The sequence below is a fragment of the Mytilus trossulus genome, chromosome 10, assembly GCF_036588685.1.
Source record: "Mytilus trossulus isolate FHL-02 chromosome 10, PNRI_Mtr1.1.1.hap1, whole genome shotgun sequence".
Classification (NCBI taxonomy): domain Eukaryota; kingdom Metazoa; phylum Mollusca; class Bivalvia; order Mytilida; family Mytilidae; genus Mytilus; species Mytilus trossulus.
The window spans coordinates 23,038,279-23,063,611 of record NC_086382.1 but is presented as its reverse complement, the minus strand read 5'-3'; the positions used below and the strand labels follow the sequence as shown (position 1 = coordinate 23,063,611).

The following is a 25,333-nucleotide window of genomic DNA, read 5'->3' as shown; positions in this document are numbered from 1 at the left end:
CATCATTTAAATTCTATTCATTATAATAGAATATTGTCTATTTCTTCCGACATTTGAGAAAACTTTATCATTCTTGTTTTTTTTTAGTTGAACTTTAATCCAGGCTAGTATCGTTGTTTTGTAAACATTTGCTTAAAGTGCTTTTAAAAGATTACGAATACAGGGGACAGAACAATGATTGATTAATGCATATTTTTCTCTAATTTTTGTAAAATCTTACAGAAAATTTCTATTTCAATCGGCTTTGATGTTACAAGCTGACCGTATTTCGCAGAAAGTGAAACCGCATGGCACGTAAATAAGTGTTGATGTCTTTCAATCCTGTATATATATAATACAGACTGACTGTCTTCTGGAACTGTTAACTCTATATTACTTTCCTCCCAGTGTACCATTGCCTTTGGATTACCGTTCGCCAAGCATTTAACAGTTAGATTTTCACCTTCTACAGCATAAAGTTCGAGCACGTTGTTTTCAAATTTGACTTCTGGATTGTCTACAAACATAATAATATATGATGAAATTAATTGATACCGGTTAATTGCGTATTCGGTTCTTTACTACCCCAAAAAAAAACAATGCCATTTCATGTTTACTACGTAAAAGCGTACTTTATATCAAAGGCACGAAAAGGGTGATTGTCTATAATTGCATTACATTATCACATTTTCTATTTAGTCATTTTGATATATATCTTTTAAAGATCATTATTATTAAAGAAATAAGGCCGCGTAAAATTTCTTTTTTGATAATTTATTGGTTGGTTGACTGATTGCTTGATTGGCGTCAAATTTCACTTTCATTTCATAATAGCAGAACCACTGATTCTAGGCAGGAAAAGTGCAATTACAATCAATTAGATTTTAATGCATATGATACGGGCATGATTCGAACTCATAAACTCAATAATAATAGGCTAGTGACATGGAAGTTGAACTATTTAGACCACTCGCCCACCGAGTCTGCTGTTTCTACAGTTCGTTGTATTGTCATTATGTTCGACTTAACTAGTCATGGGTGGAGCATTTTGCCGAAGTAAGTGGCATCGATATATTTGCTGGCAAAGGATAGTTTGTGAAAGGATGGTTTTTGTAAGTTCATTCCATTAAGAGGAATGCGGTTGTTTTTTCTGATGAAAACATTTTGCAATATGAAAATATCATATTACTATCTGAGAATAAAAAGAGACAAAATTCTAGCTTATCCAAATCTAGTATCCATACTGTTGTCAGTTTAAGTGAGGCAGAAAGGGGAAATTTCAGATTTTTCTGTTAGATATTTTGATTAAGTAATGTAAAGTACTTCAAAGAGATTAAAACTGTATTGCAAAACACACTACCACATTGACGTCCTATTTCTAAAAAAGTGTATTTGAAAACAACATGATTTTAACAAGACAATAACAATCAAAACATAGGAGTAAACAAAGACTTACAAAACCAAAGGTCATTTACATTAACATTTATAAATAATGATTAAGAAACAAAATGAACTCCACGAAAATCCGGGAGTGAAATTAGATTAATTAACAAGTAATTAACGCGTTAAAAAATGCGATTTAATCAAAGGTAAATGAACTCAAGTTAACGGAAAAGTCTTAACTAAACATTTACAAAAAATGTACATTAGTAATGAATAGTAACATAAATATCATTTAATTTGAAATTTAAGACTGTTAAATAACCTAAACATATTCACAAATAAGGTTATGTGACTTCGTGATAAACAGAATAGTTCCCAGAAATATATCTTTAGAAAGTCTTTAAATAGTTCTTGTTATTGTAGTCATAAAACATTTTGAAAAAGAGGACTAGCGTATCTAAATAAATGAGGGTTCGAATATTAAATTATATACTATATTCGATTAAGCGACAATAGTTTTTCGTTGCTAAAATATTGTATATATTGATCAGCCCATGTAAAATTAAGGTAACATGAAACGGAAGGAAATACATGACCTCCAAAAGGATAAAAAAACGGTGCTTTTACACGATACGAGTGTCGTGCTATGAATTCATCTATCAACATTCAAATTCAAAATAAATATAAATACTGAAAAAGACACAATGGGTAAAATTAAGGATCAGTGATAATACATGTATTTAAAGATCTAAGATCGTAAAAACATGTTGGGAGGAATTTAAAGTAGATGGCCTACGGCTATCTTCTGTTGCTTTTGATTTCACTGTTTCTTTTTTTTTTGGTAATTGTTATATTATCTAAATTATCGTCAATTTTTATCTCGTTTTTTTAAGGTTAAAACCAAGGTAAAATTCCTTGTTTTGGTGGTATATTATCACTTGAATTGATAAGATATAGAATTTCCCCAGTTGGCTAAAACATGTTCATATAAGTCATAATTACATTCTACATCAAGATGGAGTGGTTCTGATGTTAGCGTTATTCCATGTCTTGTTGTGTATTCATTCATGACATTGCAGAATACCTCAATCTTGTCATCAGTCTTTGTTAGCGGTCCAATATGTAAAACCGAATTGTTTTCCATTTTCAATTGTCCATTAACCGACCACTGGAACTCGGATTTTGGCTTGCCTTCTTCAGACAAGCATAGGACATTCGTTGTGTTTCCAACAAACCATGGCTTTGCGGGTATTGTTGATAGTTTTGGTATAGATGGACTGACTAAATAAACACAACTCGTTTTGTAATTCATGAACATGGTTATGACATTAATCAAAATGTTAGATCAGTTTAGCGGTGCTATATTTATATTCTACATTTATGATACAATATCTTGTCTTAAGTTATATTTAAGGACTAATTTTTCCAATGTGCATGTTTTGTTGAATCCATTATAGTCTCAACATCAACGAATTTTAACTATTTCAAAAATATGTAACATGGAAATAGGCACCATATATCATCAAGTACAGGAATATTTACTTACAATACACAATAAGTTTATGCTGTAATGTATGCTTGTAGCTGGGGTCTCGATGTGTTGCCGTACATGAACAAATCTTATCATCATAACTTCTATCAATAACAAGTTCTAGAATAACTGCAGATAACGTGTCAGACGATTGGTCTTTTATTTTACCCTGGCAATCCCAGATGATTTTTGCAATAGGATATCCACCATATACAGAACAATGTAAATATACAGTTTCCCCCGAATCAACGGGTCCTGGTTTAACCTGTCTAATAATAGGTCTATTTTCTGGTGGGTCTGAAACAAGAACAAGTATTAACATTGCAATCGATTTTTACTGGACAATGATATCTTGTATCGCATTTGACGGTTTAAACGAGCTCTACGTTTGTCCTAATATAAAGCTGATTGTTTGTTTTTCAAATGTACAAAGTTTTGTTAAGAACTGTTTGATGAGATAAGATCACATATATACCTCTATCTATATATATAGCTAATAACATCCTTTAGGTATCTTATCACTGTTAATACATTTTAGTATAAATATTGTCTTACATATTCACATTCAGGCCTTATACGTTCTACATTACATGCAAAACTATCGAAACATCTCATTTTTATAATGTCTTAAGCATTTCAAAAGAAATTAGTTTTTTGCTTTAAATGTATAATACATGTTTTACAAAGATGTTAATGTATGAATATTATATATTTGGATGTGTCAAATAAATGCTCTGATCATACGTTCTACTCCAAGTTGATTCTACTCTCGATTTGAATCAATCAAGTAACTAATTTTAAAAGCCGATGATTATCTGTGATGAGGGGATTTGTAAAAACACTTCTTACCCTTTAATATTTCCATTTTGTTAACTGTCGGTACATGTATTTCCGTAAATACAAGACCATTATCTTATGCGAAGGTTAAAGATTTCATGAAAAATTGACACGATTACGACTACAAGAAACAACAACTCTTAGCGATAAATGATTTAACAACACAGAATGAATTAGCCAAGTATTCAGCAATATCATTGAAACTTGAAAAACTTTGGACCGACTAATTGATAAGAGATGGTTGTCATGTACATTGTTTGCGGTATCGAAATTTCCGGCCATATGCATTGCTTATTGCAGACGAAAGGACGGGCATCAATGCAAACTGTAACATAGATATTTCATAGCCAGAAAACGTAAGTAGAGATGACATTAAAATTATCACTTTGCGCTATGGGCTCTGAAATTAACGTATATACAGATTATCTTTATCACGGAAATCATGAATTGAAATACAAATGTTTAATTATGTAATTTGTAGGAGTTTGTGTTGTTACACAATGTGATAAAATTGAGAAAGGAAATGAGGAATGTGTCAAAGCGACAACAACCCGACCATCGAGCAGACAACATCCGAATGCCACCAATAGGTCTACATTGTAGAGAGAAACTCTCGCACCCGTAGGTGTTGTTTAATCTTTTTTTTTATATTTTCTTATTATATCAAACTGAAAAAGTAGACGAACTTTGTTGATTTGTTTTGAAATAAGCATTTACTTTACTTCATTTGGTGAATCCAGCTTAATTTTTCCCGGGCAAAAATGCAATCCTAAGATGACAATTTGATGAATACTTGGTGTTAGATGGATTATGTAAAAACATAAATGTTAAATGTGTTTGTCATCCATTTATTTGTACAACATAACATGCCAATATGATCACAACAATTGATTACTTTTATTTCAACAAAAGCTATTTCCACAATTCATAATGTTGAAAATAACCTAAATATACACAGAAATATGATATATATAGTTGTTGCTTGTGGTTTGACTTTGTTTTACATTACATTTACTTTGTAAAACAGCAGCTTCTGTACATGTTGTTGTTTTTACCTGGGCAATACATTAACTATGTTTGATTTATATATATTGCGTTGACTAAGAATATGTAATTATATTACCTCCTATACATTTCTAGGATTGTGACTGGTTCAAAGCGTCCTCGTGGAAACCGTGTGTATTTAATATTATGTTAGTTGGGAGGCGGGGCTTATTTCATACACGGTTAGCAGTGGGGTTACGTCCCTTTATATTCCATATAAGGTAATAAGGAGGCGGGACTTATGTCATGCACGGTAAGTAGTGGTGTTACGTCCCTTTAAAAAACTAAACAGTACTGAGAAAAAATCTTAAGGTTTCAAAAGACGAAGATAGTGATGATAAAGTGAAAGAAATTCATAAAACACATTTAGATCTAACATGTTGTCATCCGTTTTTGTGGGATCAAAGGATCAAATGATATGTTTCTTAATCATGTTAATGCTAACTTTATTGAAGACTTCTTCATTTTGATAGGTCACTAGTCCGATTTGTACACGTATAGATAGTTGGTAAGATAAATTCGTTACATAGTGTGCTAGTGACGTAATACGGTATATATTGGGTCAGTAAAATCCATATATACCTTATTAGGTCACTAGCACACTATCATGTGACTATGTAACTAGTTATATATTATATATATATATATATCATTTTATTCTGGTATCAACTTAGTCAAATTGAAATAATCATACTTACAATATATATGTAAAGGAATATCTTGAGATTGTCGAAAGGAAAACGAATTATTCGCTTCACATTGTAAATGTCCTTTGTTATCAAATTTCGAAAACTTGATTGTTAAAACACTCATAATTGTGTCGCCAGCAATACTGTGGTTAGAGCTAACTTGTGAAAAGGATGTAATATCATCTTGTAATCCATCAGCGTTGAACCTAATCCACTTAATTATTGCTGCAGGCCTGCTTATAACACTACATCTTATGGTAAAATTAGAGGTCACATTTGTTTCAATTTCTGTTTCTGAGAGGATGATATCTGACACTGGAACTGAAAATAGCAAAGGTTATAGTACGGTGACCAGACACTATATGATTAGTCTTTAAGAGTTGTGTGACACTGATCCGACAATACACAAACAGATCTTCTAGATAGCATTTGAACTTGTTACTTTCTAAACCTTCGGAAACCTTAACACATTAGATATGTACTAATTTCTCTCACCAAATGAAACGTAGTCTCACGTGTACTTAGCCAAATCTTTATTCAATAAACTTATTTATAGATTATCCATTAACTAATACATTTTTTCGGGGTTTCAGAAAACAACGATGTTTGTTACATAACTGTGAATACCTAATCAAAAAGTGGAAAACTGATTCATCGTCTAGATAAGAATAGGCAGTCACAAAGAAGGAAGCAATAAAATGGATGGACATGCATGGACATGCATGTATCCTACATTATCTCTAAGCATTTCGTATACCTTTGTTGTACCAGTCTGATGAGTTCAGCCTTTTAATAACTGAATTGATATTTTTTCGTATGCTAACTGTTACACCACTGTCCCCAGAGAGAGAGCCGACACACTATCTTAACCCCGCTACATTTTATGTGTGCCTGTCCCAAGTCAGGAGCCTGTGATAACGTGGTTGCCGTTTATTACTATTTCTGATATTCGTTTATTGTTTTGCATATTGTTTTCTTACGCTGTGCTGTTACAATATTTCCCCAAGTATGGGGAGATTATGGCGCTATTAAACTAGTTAAACCATTTCTTTATCTTAAGAAAGGAGCCGGTAATACATCAGTGGTTGTAGTTTTTTATGTGTAATATATTTGGTTTTTTTTCGTCATTATTTTGTACAAAATTATGCAATTAAATTTTATCTTTGAAATATTTTACATTTGTCATTTTGGGGCCTTTTACAGCAGACTATACGGTATCGGCTTTGCTCATTGTTTCAGGCCGCATAGTGACTTACATGGTTGATAATTTATGTGTCATTTCGGTCTTTTGAAGAGAGTTGTCTCATTGGTAAAAATACAAGATCTATGTTTTTTTATATTGAACGCCTTTTGTTTCTAGCCTAGTTACTTTTAACAAAATCGCATGGAATGTTTTTCGTAATTTTCCACATTGTACTGTCTTAAATGCATATATCATCATTTAGCCGTATATTTGATCCTGCAGCCGTGTTCATGTAAGAGTAAATGATTGCCAGAAATATTCTCACTCAAATGTAAGCAACGTCAATGTTTATAATCATATAAATTTGTTGTGAATTTACAAAATTTATGGAACTCTATGGTTGCATTTGTTTGTACATGAAGATTAAAAAAATATGTACAAGCATGTTTCATAAAACATTAATAAAAGGCATACACTTGGTATTATTTTTTTTCTTTGAAACATATTAAATTGGTTTTCAATCAAATGGCAGTAAATCATAGATATAAGATGTGGTATAAGTGCCAATGCGACAGCATCCCATCCTAGTCACTATTAGTAAAAAGTCAAAAATTATGGGTCAATGTACGGTCTTCAAAACCGAGTATTTGCTAACACTGGACAGCAACATATCAATGGCCCAAAAATTACTCGTCTAAAACCATGAAAATAGGAAAACAAACGGTTAAATCTGCATAAAAAATGAAAAAAGAGAAACAGCTATGAACAACCTCAACAAAGGAAAATCAAAGAACAACAGACTTATAAGTAAACATAAGATTTTGAAAACAATATTTGCAAATCATACAGACTAAAATAATAAAGCAGATCATAGCTCAAACAACACAAACAATTAATAAATATGAGCAATGTTATTGTTGAATTTATCCACCGTTTTGGATGCACTTAACTAAAAAGTATTATTTTCATTTACTTGGTATACGTATTTCGTCATGTTTTTTTTTAGCAATATATGAGTTCTCGTCATATTATATACTTGATTACTTAACCTTCAAGGCGTTTACAATCTAACGCTATTGTAGTTTGTCCCGTTTGTCTTTATTCAATCCTTTTAAGAAAATGATTACGTTATTTTATTGGTAAAAGAAACTATGTGATTTGATTGTAGAGGTACAAAACAGATAGTACTTTAATATATCAAACCTCATATACTATTGATGTCATACACCTTTTAAATATACAATCACATTAAACAGATAAGCCAATGAATTATATATTTATCACTTTACTGCTTGTAACATTTAATTGTAAGGATCACAATAGTGTATTGAAAAGTTGTATCCTCTACCCATAAATTTCAGGTCTTACTACTCTTAATTTTTGCATCATTATCTTAAATTAAGATTTTATATGAGATTAATTTTGAAAATTAATAACTGATGGAAATAAACATAATTGATGCTGGACAAGACACTGAAACTTCTAACAATTTACCAAGTACATCATCTTTCTTTACCGGAACTAAATCAACAAAACCCCGCCAAAATCAAGCTCTAAATACAAGAAATATACGCCAGAATTTAGACGACACTAAATCTTGTGTATTCTGCCGCGATGAACACGCACCAGGGCATTGCGCGAACATATCGGATCCAGCAGCACGCATGAACATTGTAAAACGGGAGAAATTTTGTTTCAACTGCCTTGGAACACATCGTATACATAAATGTAAGTCAAAACACTTATGCCGAAATTGCAACAAAAGACATCACACAAGTCTGTGTACTGTACGCCAATTTTATAACAACAAGAACCACGATAATGACAGAAGTAGACAAAGCGTGCAAAATACAAATTACAACCAACAGCATATGAATGTTCATTGCAACAATGGACAAGCTAATCAGACATCTGTACATTTGGTAAATGACAGGAACAGGAACATGACGAACTACCATCAAACTATACAGTCGCAAGAAGAAGAACAGAGCACGTTATTAAGAAACTTAGTCAAGATCCTAAACTACTAAAGAAGTATGGAGATATAACTGTAAACGGGATATGATTACCAGAAAAAGCGGACCACTTGAGGTCAATGAAATTCAAACGGCAGTAAATACTTGGATTCTAGATTGTCAAGAGTCTACGTATACATATGAAATGTCATATTTGAGAGGAGCACAATACAGAAACACAAATAAATTACCTAGAGTCCGACAATTGGGACTTTTCTTAGACGAATCCGGTCTTATCAAATGTAACGGTGGAATACACTACGCACCAATACCAGAATCAGCGAAATTTCCGTACCTTATACCGGCAAATCATCCGTCAACTAGACTTATTGTATTGGACGCACACCAAAAATTACTTCATAGTGGAATGAATGCTATCTTCACCTATATTAGACAAACGTTTTGGATACAAACTATTCGACAATATGCAAAGAAATTACTCCGCAAATGCGTTACTTGCCGCAAAGTGAATGGAAAATCGTACGTTGCTCCAGACCCCACCACCTTTACCAAAAATCGGATTACAGGAAGCACACCCCTTTACAGTCACTGGAGTGGACTTTACAGGAGTATTACTTGTAAGAGACGAAAATAGAATTTTAACAATGGCATATATATGCCTGTTTCTGCGCTTCTACCAGAGCCGTTCATCTATAGGTGGTACCGACCCGAACCGAACATTCGTTTGTTCAAGCTTTTAGGCGTTTCGTAAGCCGCAAATCAATACCTAATACACTTATATCAGATAATGCAACTACTTTCATTGCAGGAGCAGAAGAACTGAAAAGATTATGTGAATCGGCAACACTAAAAGAAACGTTGTCTATACGAGGAATAGAATGGAAATTCATACCAAAACGCGCACCTTGGTATGGTGGATTCTAGGAGAGATTGCGCTAACAAAGACAAGCTTGAAAAAGACACTTGGACGAACTTAAGTTAGTATTGATACTCTACAGACTGTCGTGACAGAAATAGAAAGAATTTAAAATGACAGGCTACTAACATATTTTTCATCAGATATCAGAGATTGCGAGACGTTAACCCCCGGTCATCTTTTGTATGGTAGAAGAATATCAACGCTCCCATATCCGCAAATAGACATAGAGGAATTTAACGATCCAACCTATATGAATCTTAAAGAACTCAACAAATGTGCACACAGACAAACTTTATTAATACAACACTTCTGGACCAGATGGAACTCTGAATACTTAACTTCATTTTGCGAATTTCACAAACCTTAAGAAAAAAACGAACAATCTATTCAAATTGGGGACATAGTTCAAATACACAATGAATCGCCCAGAGTTAATTGGATACTAGGTATAGTAAATGAACTTATTAGAGACAATGACGGACATGAATGAGCAGCACGGATACAGACAAGCAATGGTGAGACATCCCGACCGATCGTTAAACTATTTCCGTTGGAGGTATCGGGGACACATTCGAATGCTACAAGCGATCAAACTGATGAACAACATCAAGACACAACGCAAAGAAGTACTAGACCGGAACGAAATGCGAGCATCAAGTCCCGGGAGAGGATACGAAAGTGGACAACCAATGTAGACGAAAATGATGAAGAAGCTAAAGATTAACAATTTCAAATGGACTTGCAAAGTTAATTCAAATTTTTCATTTATGTGAACAAGAACTGAGTCAATTTAATTCAGTTCATTCATGGAGATAGAGACTTTTTTATTTGATTAATTTACAAATATGGACAGTTAATGTGAAATTTAAGATAATTTGCACTTTTTGCGTCCCCCAGTAAGTCGAGACTACCGCGGGATTACGACGTTCCTAAGTTTGTACATGAACATTGGCGACGTTTGCGACTTCAGTGACGTCTGTGCTCTTTGAGTTGTTATTAAAAGTTATGGCTGAACAGACGTCTGCGTTATATTAGCGAAAATATCCTACTTTTAACCTCTAAAATCATTGTATTAACCATTTTGCCAGCTACCAGTATAACTTAGTTTGTAACTCGGCTCAAGAATTGACAGCTCTATATAAGAATTTACCAAGAATATAGTAATCAGTGTTAACCTTATATAAATTACTTTTACTTATGGGGCGCCCCCGTCCCGTAATAATACTGTTTAAGGAAATGCGGATTCAATGCATTTTTCATAAGGACATTGACAACGGCGGCCAATTTTGAATATCTACACATGTTGGTATACATTTCCATTAAGTTTCATCCAGCTGGGTCTTTTGATAAAAGATAAAGAATTTTTAACATTTTTACTATTTTCATGCTAACGACGGCCATTTTGAAAATTCAACTGTCAAACTGCAACTCTGCACATGCCACTTACCATTTCTGTTTGGGACAGTTTGATTTTTGTTCTCGCTTTTTTGCGAAACGGCTGCCATCTTGAACAATTCCATACCAAAGTTTACAACTATACATAGGGATCCCCATTATAGATAAGTTAACTTTCGAGAAACACCGCGGACAACATGTGTGAAAGAATAATGAAAATAAGAAGAAAAAAATTAGAATTACAATACGTCACCCAAACTCCGTTGAGGGTGCCATAATTAAGACTTTTATTCTTACATGTATATGAGTCATTCATGAGGACCGTATTAGCAAACATATCAGGATAACATGAGATACATGTATTTATATATTTTAATCGATGAAGGTACATTTACGCACGTTTTAACAAGAACGTGGTTTGCTCCTTACATATTCTATCTTTTAAATTCGATATTATTTTATTGACAACCACCTTTGATAGGGGCATAAGCTACGAGATATGTACATTCATACTAGTGAAATAGTGAAATAATAATCACTTTAAGCAAGCAATGGTTTCATTTTTTTCAAAATACGCAAAGGAACATCGGTGACGAATCTTTCACTCGAAAATGAACACTTATGCCTACGTGAAACCTTATGCATGATACCTTATATTTTTGACACATAAGCTAGAGATTGGTTACCCAAGTTTATGACGTGTTCAGCTTTTAAAGGAACAGTGAAACAAAGGTTAACCATTTCGTTGAATGATTTGATCCACAAAACAAATGTTTATACATGTAAAAATGTTAATTAACTTATTTTCAAACCTAGTAAATGGAATCAAACAGACATTGAAAAGTCCAATTGAACGGGGTTTTTATCTATTTGTATTCATGTTTATGTTTATATCGGGTAATATGACTGTTGGCAGACACTGGAGTTCATCTTGATAGTTAATACAGTGGCAGTTATTCTAACATTCTGACTATCTAGTACAACCTGTGTTAACTATTTATTTCGGACAAACGTGTATGTTATAAATCACGGAAGCCGATAAGGGCCATTCAAAAAAAAAATTATGTCGTAATTACGACATTGCATGTCGTAATTTCGACATAACATGTCGTTATTACGACATCGCTATGTCGTAATTTCGACATAATATGTCGTTATTACGACATCGCTTTGTCGTAATTTCGACATAACATGTCGTAATAACGACATCGCTATGTCGTAATTTCGACCTATCATGTCGTAATAACGACATCGCCATTTATAAAAGAATATGTATTATGATTGGCAAGAGACTAAATGACACAGAAATTAGCAACTTTATGTCATCATAATGCCCCCAATAATAAGAAAAGCCCCCGCATAGTCAGCTATATAAAAAGAGGGAAGAAAGATACCAGAGGAAGAGTCCCCGAAATGCTGCGTGGCAGTCAGTGTTATTATTTAATTATTAGCTCCCTTGGTAAAACTCCAAATTTCATATTCAATGGGTTTTTTTTAAATAATTTACATGACGCTTAATATGTATATATTTGTTAATTGCATAGCTTTTGCAATTTGAATTCATTGGTTAAAGATTTCTATTTATATTGTTAAGTTTAATGTTTGCATCGTTGCAAAATCTTTGGTTACCTTCTTTGGATACCTTCAGTGAGAAACTTATATATTTCATAGATTCTATCTACAGATTTAAAGAATAAGAATAGGATTTAAACTCTTCTATTCTAAAGTTCAAACTATGGGAATGTTATTAAAAGGGCTATACAGCCAGACTAGGTCATATGAAACTTAAAATATTCTGTGGATTGATATATAAAGAAGGGACTGAAATTGCAAGTCTAGCATGCATCCCATCATCCTGTAAATAAGCGCAAAATACATGTCTTCTTGTAATAAGGGTGAATTAAAGTATTGACTGCTCAATTTCTACTTTTAAACGTTGGGCACGATGTTCCTACAACACGTTACACTTCAAAAACGGTGTCGAAGAGGGTTTTTGACTTCGATTAATTTTTCCAAATTTTATTCGGTTTTTCATATTGTTGGTTGATTCTGGTTTTGTTCGTTTTGTGATGTCATTTTATCAAAAATTACCTCGAGTTGTGGAATCGATTTTATAATGTTTACCCTTTATAAGTTATTTCAACTAAAAATGCAGTACTGTCGCAAGTAATGTAGGAAGGAAAGATGGACGGAAGTACATGTATACGGTTTTCCATAATATTTCTATCATAGGATGTTTAACTTTCAAGGTGCATATCAGCCACTGTGATATCATCTGTCATTGCAAACTTTCTATATCTAAATTCAACCCCAATACAAATATATCTGACACTCTGCAAGTATATTGAACATTTCTACCCTTGGTTGAATAGAATTGTATTTTCCCTAGCACATATGTTGCAGGGACGGATCAAGCCATTTTAAAAGGGGGTCCTAACCCAGGACAAAGGGGGGTTCCAACTATATGTTCCATTCTAATGCATTGATCGTCCGACCCCACCCCACCCCACCCCCCCACCCCTTAACCCCTTCTGAATCCGCGCCTGTGTTTTCGAAATACACCCCTTCAATTACTTGAACCTTAGCTTTAGCATTATTTCCCAAGTCATCTTCAGATATAAACATTTCAAAATATTAGTAATATACTCCTGGATTGTCCGCGAAAACGGCAGATATAATCCCGGGTTTTTATTAATACGATGAAACGGGTTTCGTCGCTGTTTGGGATGCGTCTTTCAATTACCTCCATTTCATGCACAAGTTTATATTGACGAAAAGTTCCGGCTTCGCTAGTACAGGAATTACTTTCATTACAACACTTATAACATGAATAGCAGGACAAATTGGGAAGTAAAACATTCCGTTAACTGTTATTAAGTCTTAATATTGGTGATTGCTTCTTTAAGTTACTGAAGTGACGACTTTAAATGATCTATTTCGGAGTACTTCCGTAACATAAATTTCAATTCGCATTTTACATTTAGAGGACTGTCTTGGTGTCTCCAATTTGTCTTTGCAAACGTTGGACGAAGTTCATGTAATGGGATTTTCCCCCATTTCCAAATTCTTTTAAATAACTCGTTAAAAGCTATATACGATTAATAAAAATTTCAAAATTTAACCTGTGTCGACCTATGTGTCCGGGCGGAGTCTATATCAACATGCACTATTCTTTTTTTTTTCCGGCAGCAATCATCAACCCCTTTTTCTAAATTTCATAACACGATTTGTTTTAATTATCATGAACATTTAATTGAAACTTAAGCACATGTAACGTCGGAATTTAGCGTCTTTAGGATTATAGACGTTTTCAGACGTCTGGACAAATTGGCTACCGTAATGTAATGTATGGAAGCATTCTATTCCTTTAACATGTTTAAGACCCAAATGTGTAGTTAATAAGAAAAGAATCTTGGCATTTTTTACTCTTCGTGTATCTAACTTTTGTTTTGATCAATTATAAAAAATACGCGTTAACTGCTTTGAAAAATGAAAAATCAACTTGAACAAAATGACTACCGTTTGAAAAACGACTGTGTAGAGAAGATTTTATTGAATCAGCAATATTAGAACTCACATGAGGCAAATATTTGTACTTTTGTTAGATATTATTATAATTGTCTTACTCTTTTTATTCATTTTCTGCTATATCTACTTTAAGTCGTTGAGTTAACGAAAAACGTCGGACAGTTTTCCCAATCCTAGCATAATATGCAGCCACCGAGTCAAATACAATTTGGTAAAATAACGGCTTTAACGCCACAAAAATCGACACATGTCGTTGTTCCTGCCAAGAATCAAGAAGATCAGAGAATGAGAAATAGGATCACTAAAAAGTTTAAACAGTTTTTCATAAATGTAACGTTGGACATCCGTTTTTTTCACATAGCTTTCTTAGTTCAATCCTCAAATATACTAGATATTACTTAGGATATGACCAAGAGCTGTAAAAACATAATTCAAAACATGTATTGAATTTGTTTTAATATTGGTTCGTGTTTTCTAACAATTTTTTTTTGTTTTTGCGGACGAAATTGTGAAGATTCTGTTTTAATTCCTAGACGTTGTAGAAACATCGTGGCCAACGCTTGAAAGTAGAAATACAGCAATCAATACTTCAATTTACCCTTTTTTACAAGAAGCCATACAGTTTGCGCTTATGTATAGGGAGGTAGAAAGAATGGCATGCCTTGGTATGATAAGTTCAGTTCCCTAATAATTCACATATCAAGATTATATCCATAATGTCTTGCTAAACAGCTCTTATCGGTATCTTTCAATGATTACAACAGACAAATGAAAGATTTTAACGACCTTGAATGACTATACAGCCCTTGCACGGTCGGCCCTGGCTTGAACCTTATTGGACTATAACATTTTTATTTAATTCATATAGTTATTACCCTTTGATGATATCTATAGAATATAAAATTCTCACTAAAGGTCTCCAAAGAAGGTTACCAAAGATTTTGCGACGATGCAAATATCACACTTTACAATATCAATAGAAATCTTTAACCAATGAATTCAAATTGCAAAATGCAATTAACAAATATAATTATACTTATTAAGCTTTATGTATTTTATTTAGCAATAAAATACATTAAATATAAAATTTGGAGTTTTACCAAGGGAGCTAATAATTAAATAATAATACTGTCTGCCACACAGCATTTCGGGGGCTCTCCCTCTGGTATCTTTACTCCCTCTTTTATAGCTGATTATGTGGGCCTTTTCTAACTATTGGGGGCATTGTGATGACCTATAGTTGTTAATTTCTGTTTCATTTAGTCTCTTGCCAATCATAATACATATTCTTTTATATATAGCGATGTCGTTATTACGACATAGTTATGTCGTTATTACGACATGATATGTCGAAATTACGACAAAGCGATGTCGTTATTACGACATGTTATGTCGAAATTACGACATAGCGATGTCGTTATTACGACATGTTATGTCGAAATTACGACATAGCGATGTCGTTATAACGATCTGTTATGTCGAAATTACGACATGCTATGTCGGTTTGTTGTCTCTTTGACCCATTCCCAATTTCCATTCTCAATTTGATACATGATTTCCAGCTCCGATCAATCATTTCTGTCGTTAAAATACTGTCGAAATGAAAAAAAGAGTTATTTAAATAATGACAAACATTATTCCAAACAGCTGGTTTTAATATCCAATCACACAAATAAAAGCAGTGTAAGTTGTTGCAGGATCTACCTAGAATAAGTCAGCTTCGCAAATCCAATTTCAAAACGATCGAGTGGTCATTCTTTGTTTGAAGACACACTGCACTCTTTATATTTGACATATATGTGTTACTCGTTAGATTTGGTAAAAAGTACATGATATTTACAATGTGAACATAAAACAAATTCCATGTCACAAAGGGTTAACATTTTGTTAAATATATGATTGCTATAATTTTTATCCTTTTTGGCGACAAATTAAAGAAGAAGTTCCGAGTTTGGATTACTTGAATGGAAATATGCGAGTATGCATATCTTATTGTTTACAATTTTAAAATTGAACTGCTGGTATGATATAGGCGGGGAAAATTGTAACGTGGAAATGGTTCACAAAACTCCTGTACTATAATACTCCATAAGTAAAGGTCAAACATCAAAATAAACGAATTAAATGGGAAACCAAAGAGATGTCGACCATAATATAATCACAAAAAGATACTGTTTACAAAATCGACCTAATAAAATCAATCACTTCATGCACGACAGAAACTGATCCTATATATTGTCAGCATCACACTAAGTCTCCAAAGATTCAATGAACATATTTCATTGACACAAATCCAAAAATTACATTCATTGTTCAGATGCTTCTGTGAACAGATACAGTTGGGTGCAGACAAAGCATTACATGTAAACGGGCCTTAAAAGTTAACGCGGCGTTTACTCGCGTGCACTTCATTTTAGTAGACATAAATAGTAAACGGGCGTTTACTTTCACGTTTACCTCCGCGTTAACGCAAAAACCGCGCGTCTTCTAATTTTGTAAAGAGTAAACGGGCGTTTACTTCGCGTTAACGCGAAAAAGGCGTGTCTTCCAATTTTAGATAATAAAGTAAACGCCCGTTTACTGTTTGTAGTAAACGCGCGTTAACGCAGATTGTCCTCGTATCCTGGATACACTGACCTAATATATCACATGATAAGGTACATCAAAATATGCGTCTGTCCATTTTCGATCAACATATTGACGATTGCATTTAATGAAATGACACCTCTTTAATTAATTCATTGAAAATTAATAATTGCATATAAGAACAAAATGGAAATTCGTTCTGGAACTGTAAAACCTACAAGACTTTCAGTTTACATTCGTGAGAGGATATTAAGTTTAAGAAGATCTGGCAAAAACATTACTGAAGTTAGAGATGAGTTGATACGATCAGATAATGTTCAAGTTTCTAGACAGGGGATAAGTGCATTTCTACGACGATTCCGTCAGAGTGGATCTGTTACTGACTTTAAAGTAAACACTAGACAGAAAATGTTACAGGAAGTACATCTAGAGTTTATTGACGAAACAATTCGTAATGACCGAGAAATATCCGCAAGAGAGGTTGCTAAATTACTAACTGAACGTTTCCACATACCTGTCAGCGAAACCACAATAAAGAGAGCACGCCAACGTTTGGGATGGAAACATTCTCCGACCCAATATTGCCAGATGGTCCGTGAAGCTAACAAGCCAAAAAGGGTGAACTATGCGTTAGAGTGTATTATAAACCGAGAGACATTTGACAATGTGATTTTTACTGACGAAACAACTGTTAAAATACAATCGTCTACACGCTATTCATTTCGCAAAGAAGGAGAAGAAACACAAGCAAAGGGAAAACCTAAACATCCATATCAGGTGCGTAAAAACATCTTTATTCTAACTGTTTATCGGTGTAGTATATATATATCACTGTGTCATAATTTCATGAATCGATAAATTAGATTTTAAACACACGCATCCCCCCCAAAAAAAAAAATACTACGGAAGCGTATGTTTTCCTATCCGTCTTTATTTCTTTATATTACCTTGACCTACAATATGAAACTGAAAGTGAATCGCAAGCAGCACAGTACACATCATGTCACATGAAATATGAACAATTGTATTTTAAGATGATATTAGCAGCCATGCGTATGAAGGTCATTGACAGGTATGGTGTTTTTAAAATAAAAACCACGAATCATGCTAGTTCTCGCAGGCACAGTCTCTGTTTCTGTCACCCCCTCTCCCTTTCCGTCAACTAACCACACTCGTTCTTTGCCTCCTTAATATGCGAAGGGAGGTACACTTTTACAGTACTATTCCAAATAATTATGCATAGGCGGGTCAAAGGGGGTGGGGAGGGGTGCCGCCCCCCTTTCGTGTGGAAAATTTGGTTGATTATGTAGGGAATCACTAAAGCATGACTGAACCCCCACCCTCTTAGGTTAGTCAGAGAGCCCATTCTTATGTAAAGTTCTGTATCCACCACTAAATTGACGTCTGGTGAGGCTGTTTTATTTTCTTTGATAATATCCTATATATGAGTCAGAACCTATTTCCATTAAAAGCATCACCTTTGCCACAGTCCAAAAATGAGAGAATCGTGACCGGGGGAGGGGCTTACTTTCATTGGAGGGGTCTGATCCCATATCCTGCTTAATGTTTTGTCGAGGGGGATAGAAGGGGTCGATCTGATCCCGAAATCCCAGACTTAAAAACACAAAATTCTGAGATCCCGAAATTTCGAAGAAAAAAAAAATCCATGATCCCAAAAGGGCCAATCCTGAAATCCTGAGCTTGAAAACACCCAATCCCGGAGTCACAATAAAGGAGCTATCCCCTTTGTTGAATTCATGTTTTCACTCAACAATAATTATAGACTTTCACGTGTCTCGCTTACAAAAATCAGATATCCTGCATCAAACTGGGACCATAATGAGACCCACTTCATTACAAAAAATGGTAAAATATCTTGCCAGATGAATTTATTAGTTATTTCAGGTGCATGACAATAAAATGCAAACTTTCTTTAAGATTAAAATCAGTCAGGGGTACCACTTAAACAAGTGATTTCAAAATAATCTACCTCTTTGAGTGATTTTGGCTGCGAAATATTTAAAATTTTCACAGACTTTTGATGTTTTTCAAAATTACTGAAACAAATAGTTTCAAAAGTTAAAATGTAATCACTTCATTAAGTGTTTATAACATTTTTTGATATTTTTCCCACAAGCTTGATTTTTTTATTGATAAAAAGACCAGAATTCAATTGAAAAAAAAACATAACTACAATGTACATTACATGTATGTATATATGCAGAAATTGTCAAAAATTTGCTTGTTTTAAAAGCATGCCAGCTTTTACAGTTTATTTATAGACAAAAAATATATTACAGTCATTTAAAAATTCACTGAAATAGGTGAATGAAATCACTTGTTTAAGTTGCACCCCCTGAGTCAGACTGATAATAAAATCAACTGTTTCAAATCAAATAAATTTTTTTCAAGAATACCAGTTGAAGAATGATGCAGGTAACAATATCCACTTATACATGTTATATCAATTTGATCATGTTTAGACTTTTCATGATAAGGATGATTTATAATATTTTCACCAATTTGACACTAAAAGAACTTAATCAGTGAAAGTTTTTTAACGAATTTTTACACATTTTAATAATCTAGGAAGTTCAACCTCCAAATCTGCTCCCAGACAGTTATACAATTTCAACTTCACATAAAAAATTACTTGTTAAGTGTAGGAATTTTTGCTTTTTTAGTGTAAAATTTTGAAACAAAAACTTTGATCATGTTGAAGGTCATACGGTTGCCTATAATTTCTTCGATCATGTACATTCACTTCTTTTGAACTTTAAATATGTGCATATAGTTGTCTCATTGGCTTTTATACCACATCTCCTTATTTTCCTATTTTTGTGGTTGTTGAAGAGATATTTATTAGGCTTAGTAATTGCATAAATAGTGTCCTGACCATAATTTTATATTGCTCACATTTGCATGTGGAAAATATACATGATATATGTTGTACATATATTATTTTAATTTTAGTTTCTTGTGTACAATTTGGAAATTAGTATGGCGTTCATTATCACTGAACTAGAATATATTTGTTTAGGGGCCAGCTGAAGGAAATCTCTGGGTGCGGTTTTTAAATTGGTGGAATATTGGTCATGATGTTGGTAAATTGTTTTGTTATACATTATTGCATTAATTTGATAGATTGAGTTGTATCATATTTTTAATGTCACCACCCTTTTAAAGTCAGCATTACATGATTTTTGTCATTGTTGAAAGCTGTAAGGTACAATATAATGCTTACACCAACTTTAATTTAACATTTTTACTAGGATGGATAGTTGTCTCATGGGCAATCATACCAAATGTAATGAGGAATTATAAATGAATAGTGTTCTGAAGATTTATCAGACAAATGAAAATGCTATTGTCCATTCAATTACCCCTAAATGACTAGTAAATACATTGATCTGCGAAGGCAGGGCAATTAAAAACTATATAAGAGCAAATTTCAAAGAATACCTTATAAATTCAAGAAATAAGATTCCAAAGTGACCCCTGTTTTTTTTTGTAGTTGGGTTGCTTGTTTACAATGTTTACTTGTACATGTTGTATGAGTAGCTGTATAAATTTTGTCAACTATAAATATTTGTGTGAAAATACAACTGAGAATTAAAAGCATTAAATTCACTATTTTTCTAAAATTTACCTTTGACATATATCTTAACGGTTTTAGTTACAGATATATCCTCAATTGTTCCATTTCCAAATTGCGTTTTACAAGAAATAATCTTATCATGATACTGTCTATCAATCTTTCGTATGGTCAAATTAAATTCTACTTTGGCGATATCACATGCAGCTTGGTATTTCTCAGATATAATGCTTTGGATGCATGTACCATTTGTATTCTGGTAAAATAGTCCTACACTTGATAGTCCATCATCTTCTGTTTCGTCAAAAAATAATGTATTTCGCCAATCTTCATCAGCAGACGATTTGCACATGAATGTTAATTCATGATTGACGTCGACAAAAGCAGGTGTTTTAGGAAATATCGAAACATTCTGAGCTAAAAAAAAAAAAAAAGGAAGTTGTATTTTGATATTGACGCTTAACAAAAAAAAATAAAAATATGTATAGAAAAGAAAAAGAAACACAGAGCATTTACCAAAACAAACAAACACAAAAAACAGAAAACCATTTCAGAATGTCATCGCAAACAACATTAATAGGCGAGTGACATTCAGACCTAAAAAATATTTTAAATGCACCTACCTAACACACGGCTATAGTATACATCATTCGAAAGGAAAACATGTGTAGATTCCATTTTTCTTGGTCGTAAAAGTGAAATATGGTGCAATTTTTGTTTAATTGGGGTCAAAGGTCATTCATAAAAAAATGAAAGAATAACACTTTTGTAGTACTATTCACTTATTTGTAGCAGCTGGTAATATAGTCAATTAAAAAATTTACTTTACACGATACTATGATAACGTCTCTCTGACTCTTACATGTACTTGCATATCGTTTATGGTCTGGTGATAATTAACGTCATTTTGACGTTTTCACTCTGTTATGGTAAAACGGTATTTTCTACAAAAAAGACGTATATTAACAACTATTTGACCTTAAATGTGTTAATATTTATTATAATTGATGGTGTGCCATCCAAAATAAAAAGAAAATATGATGAAATATTTGTAAGTTGGACGAGTAAAAGGGAGAGAAAACAACGCAATAAAGAGAGTAAAAAGTAGACGTCTTTGTCAAATCAACAGTGACAATAGTTTCCTGTTTGTTAACAGCCCGTGTCATGAATGTGACCTACCGAATTATACTATTTACCGGATTTGTAATTACATAAGCAACACGACGGGTGCCGCATGTAGAGCAGTATCTGCTTACCCTTCCGGAGCATCTGAGATCACAACTAGTTTTTTGATTGGGTTCGTGTTGCTTATTCTTCAGTTTTCTATGTCCCTTGGTATCTTTCGTCCCTCTTTTACGAACACTTTAATTTCTTAACGTTTTTTTTTATTAAGACTGCAGTTAAAACATTTATTTCCTACCCGTATTCAAGACTCAAATATATATACATGTAGATATTTATCAACTAATATGAATTTGCGGGGGGTTAATTCGGCTAAACCTATATATTGTTTTTTTGTCATTCTGGGGGAGTTTTTGTGAATAATTTATTTCTTTAAAAAAAACGAAAAAAATCTGATTTATTACAAATAATGCAATTTTCAATTTTGTGATTTTTAACAATATAAGACAGTCGAAATTCATATTTTAAAACTGAGCCTGTGAAGCTTTTGCTTTACTGGAACAATTCCTGATACTTCGCTTACAATAATTTCAGTACATACACAAGTATTCTAATGTATATACTTTTCCTTCGCAAGAACAAATTTATCATATCCTAACGAAAATATGACATCTTAAGACCACTTAACAGGACCGGGGTCTTGTTGACATCCGTAATCATACTTGGGTAAACCTACTGCCATTTTTGTTTGTAATATGACGCCATGTCTTTGTTTGCTAGATTTCACAACATGTTGTTTGAATGATGGTACACTTGGTGGTATGTGTGACATGATGGCAATCTTTTTGGTTGGAAGTCCGATATGTAGCTTGCTCAAATCGTCGTGATTAGACTTATACATACTTATGTTTGGTTTCGGACTCTTTAGAGTTTTCTTGTAGCACCAATTACGTGTCAATTAAAGGAGTAGGGGCATTGAGGCCTAGTTTTGGCCCAAGAAAATAAAATGTTTGATAACCTTTTCAAATTGGCACATAATGTTTAGAAATGCATAGGGTCAAGAAATATAAATTAAAAACAGACAGATTTTTATCTGATGACGTCACAATTACGTCATTATATGTACTGTTTTCACAAAAACGATGAAAAATACAGAATTTATGCAGTTTTCTATCATTTTTTCCGTTGAGGAAACATCCTGCGCAGCCGAGAAACAACAAAATAATTTAACAGAAGCTTTATTATAACTATTGGCATAATATCACAAAATATAAAGTTGTTTCTTGGGTGCGCACATACTTTTTCAATCTAAAATATACTTAAAATTTGATGAAAAAACAAGGAAAATCACGAAATTTAACAAAATATGCAAATTTGGTGATGATTTGATGCCATAGTAACTTGTTCCATGTCAAATTTGTTTTGTTTTTCTTAGTACCTTATACCTTAGTCAAGTTTTCGGTAATTTAAAAATATGTGTGATAACTTTTCAATTTGCAGTAATTTTTGGGCCAAATAATGTTTAATTTGTGAAAGACCCGCAATCTATTGATGATTTCGAAAGCGTTAACAGATAGTTTTCTTAAGAACAAAGATGGATGATTAGCTGTTAGAACCTGTAAGAGCATGAACTGCTGGTAAAGGTACACATATTCAATAAAAAAACTATACATGAACAATAAACATGGTGCATCGCCAACCGTAATTTCCACTGGTTATATAACTCGTAAACAGCACACAGTTGTTCCAAGTCTAGAAAACAACGAAGTGTCAGGTCATCGTTGACCCTCTGACATTACTCCTTATAGATTGTTAATCCGTATTTAGAATAAGAAGCCTGAAGATATCATATTATAAGCCCGGTACCTTTGATAAGTATGATTAAAAGGACACAATACTTTGTATACCAGAGACAAAATGCTTTGAGGTAAACAACTATAGCTTATCGTATGGCCTTAAACAAGAAGCAATAGCCAACACTGTATAATAAGATACCCAAAAGCTTAAGTAATGCTCAAAACTACAGACAAAAACAAAAATCATAAAAAGCAACTAACGACAACCATAATAAATAAAAAAATCAATTTGAAAGATATCAGGCATATGATCGATTGTTTACGTTGGACGCGCGTTTCGTCTACATAAGACTCATCGGTGACGCTCGAACCAAGTAAAACATCGAAGAATATTTAAAAACACATAATCCTATTTAAAAATACGGCTTAGGTAATATATACGCCTGATGTAGAACATTTATTGTATTTCAAATATTTAAAATTTGTCAACTGAATGAATAGTTTCCCAATATATTAAAGTATTTATAGCATGTCAACGTACAGGCTCTTGACGTGGCTCTAGCACATACACTATGCTTCCTTTAAAATACTGGCCAAATTTGGACCATCAATAAGTTTACCGTATGCGATGGTTAAAACGGTAGGAAATTTAAAAGTTTGACATACAGTATCTCACGTTCAAGTTCATGGGGAAAATATCAGATTTGAAACATTTTTGCGTACTTTTAGTTGCAAAACTAAAATGTGCATTGATTCAATTAAGAAAGAAGTATTTTTCAATAGTTATTCACAATCTCTGCCTTTTGTAAGTGCAATTTGACTATATGAATAATAAGATATTTGTTTTCTACCAAGAAAAAACGTTGACATCTCAGCTTCAATATGTTCCTTTGTTCCTTTGATTTTTTTTTATACTTTGCGTAATGATTGTATAAAAAATTTGCTTTCATGGTTTTCATACTCTTTTTCGAAGCGTTTAGGTTCGTTAACATGAGGGAAATTAACAGAGAAAGCGATTTCGGAAATTTGATTGAAAAGGGGGAGTGTGTTAAAGTGTAAAGAATCCAGAATAATACAGTGATAACGATATGTATTAAACAAGTAATGAAATTTTGAATAATACGAACATCATTAATTTGGGTTTCAAGCCGAAAATATCTTAGAAATGTAAAAACAATATGAAAATTGCCACTCTTTTTTTTATAAAAATGTGACAAAAATGTGTTTGTTTGGCAAAAATTACATCTTTTATTTTGAAAAGTATTTTTTATACATTGACATGTTAAACGTACATAATTTTTGCATTGTGACAACAGAAAATAAAGCCACATGTTATTTTTCACGCTTCAACACTGTTGGTCATTTTTCAATATGGAATTATTTCTCGATTTTAATTAATTTTTTACAAAAATTGCACCGCACGATGTTTTTACGACCGACCAAAAATGGAAGTTCAGATATTATACTATAACATGTAAAAAGTGCAGCTGTGTGTTAGGTGGGTGCATTTAAGTCACTAACTAAGCATCTTTTCTGAAAATGTCACTCACCTATAATTACCTGAAATGAGTTTCGTACCCCTAAGACTCATCAGTCACGCTCAAATCAAATCAGTCTGTAGTCTCAATTAACCATGACGTCAAACAACTTCAGAAACCAAAATTTTTCAACTATTGTGCTCATACAACTAGAACAATCTAACCTGGCGGATAATAGGATTTTAAATAATTCAATCTTTTATAACTAAAAGCTAAACTTTTGACTCCTACC

At 33.0% G+C, this 25,333-nt stretch overlaps 1 protein-coding gene across 1 annotated transcript in view; it reads right to left on the bottom strand.

The window, feature by feature from the left end:
- Nucleotides 1-182: 182 nt before the first annotated feature.
- The window catches only part of LOC134687765 (B-cell receptor CD22-like), a 28,232-nt gene continuing 3,081 nt past the window's right edge, over nt 183-25,333 (bottom strand). The window contains exons 2-5 of the mRNA XM_063548223.1: nt 20,700-21,062; nt 5,473-5,784; nt 2,909-3,190; nt 183-496 (exon numbers count right to left, since the gene is read on the bottom strand). Coding sequence (XP_063404293.1) covers nt 183-496; nt 2,909-3,190; nt 5,473-5,784; nt 20,700-21,062 — 1,271 coding nt within the window. The remainder of the gene's footprint in view (nt 497-2,908; nt 3,191-5,472; nt 5,785-20,699; nt 21,063-25,333) is intronic.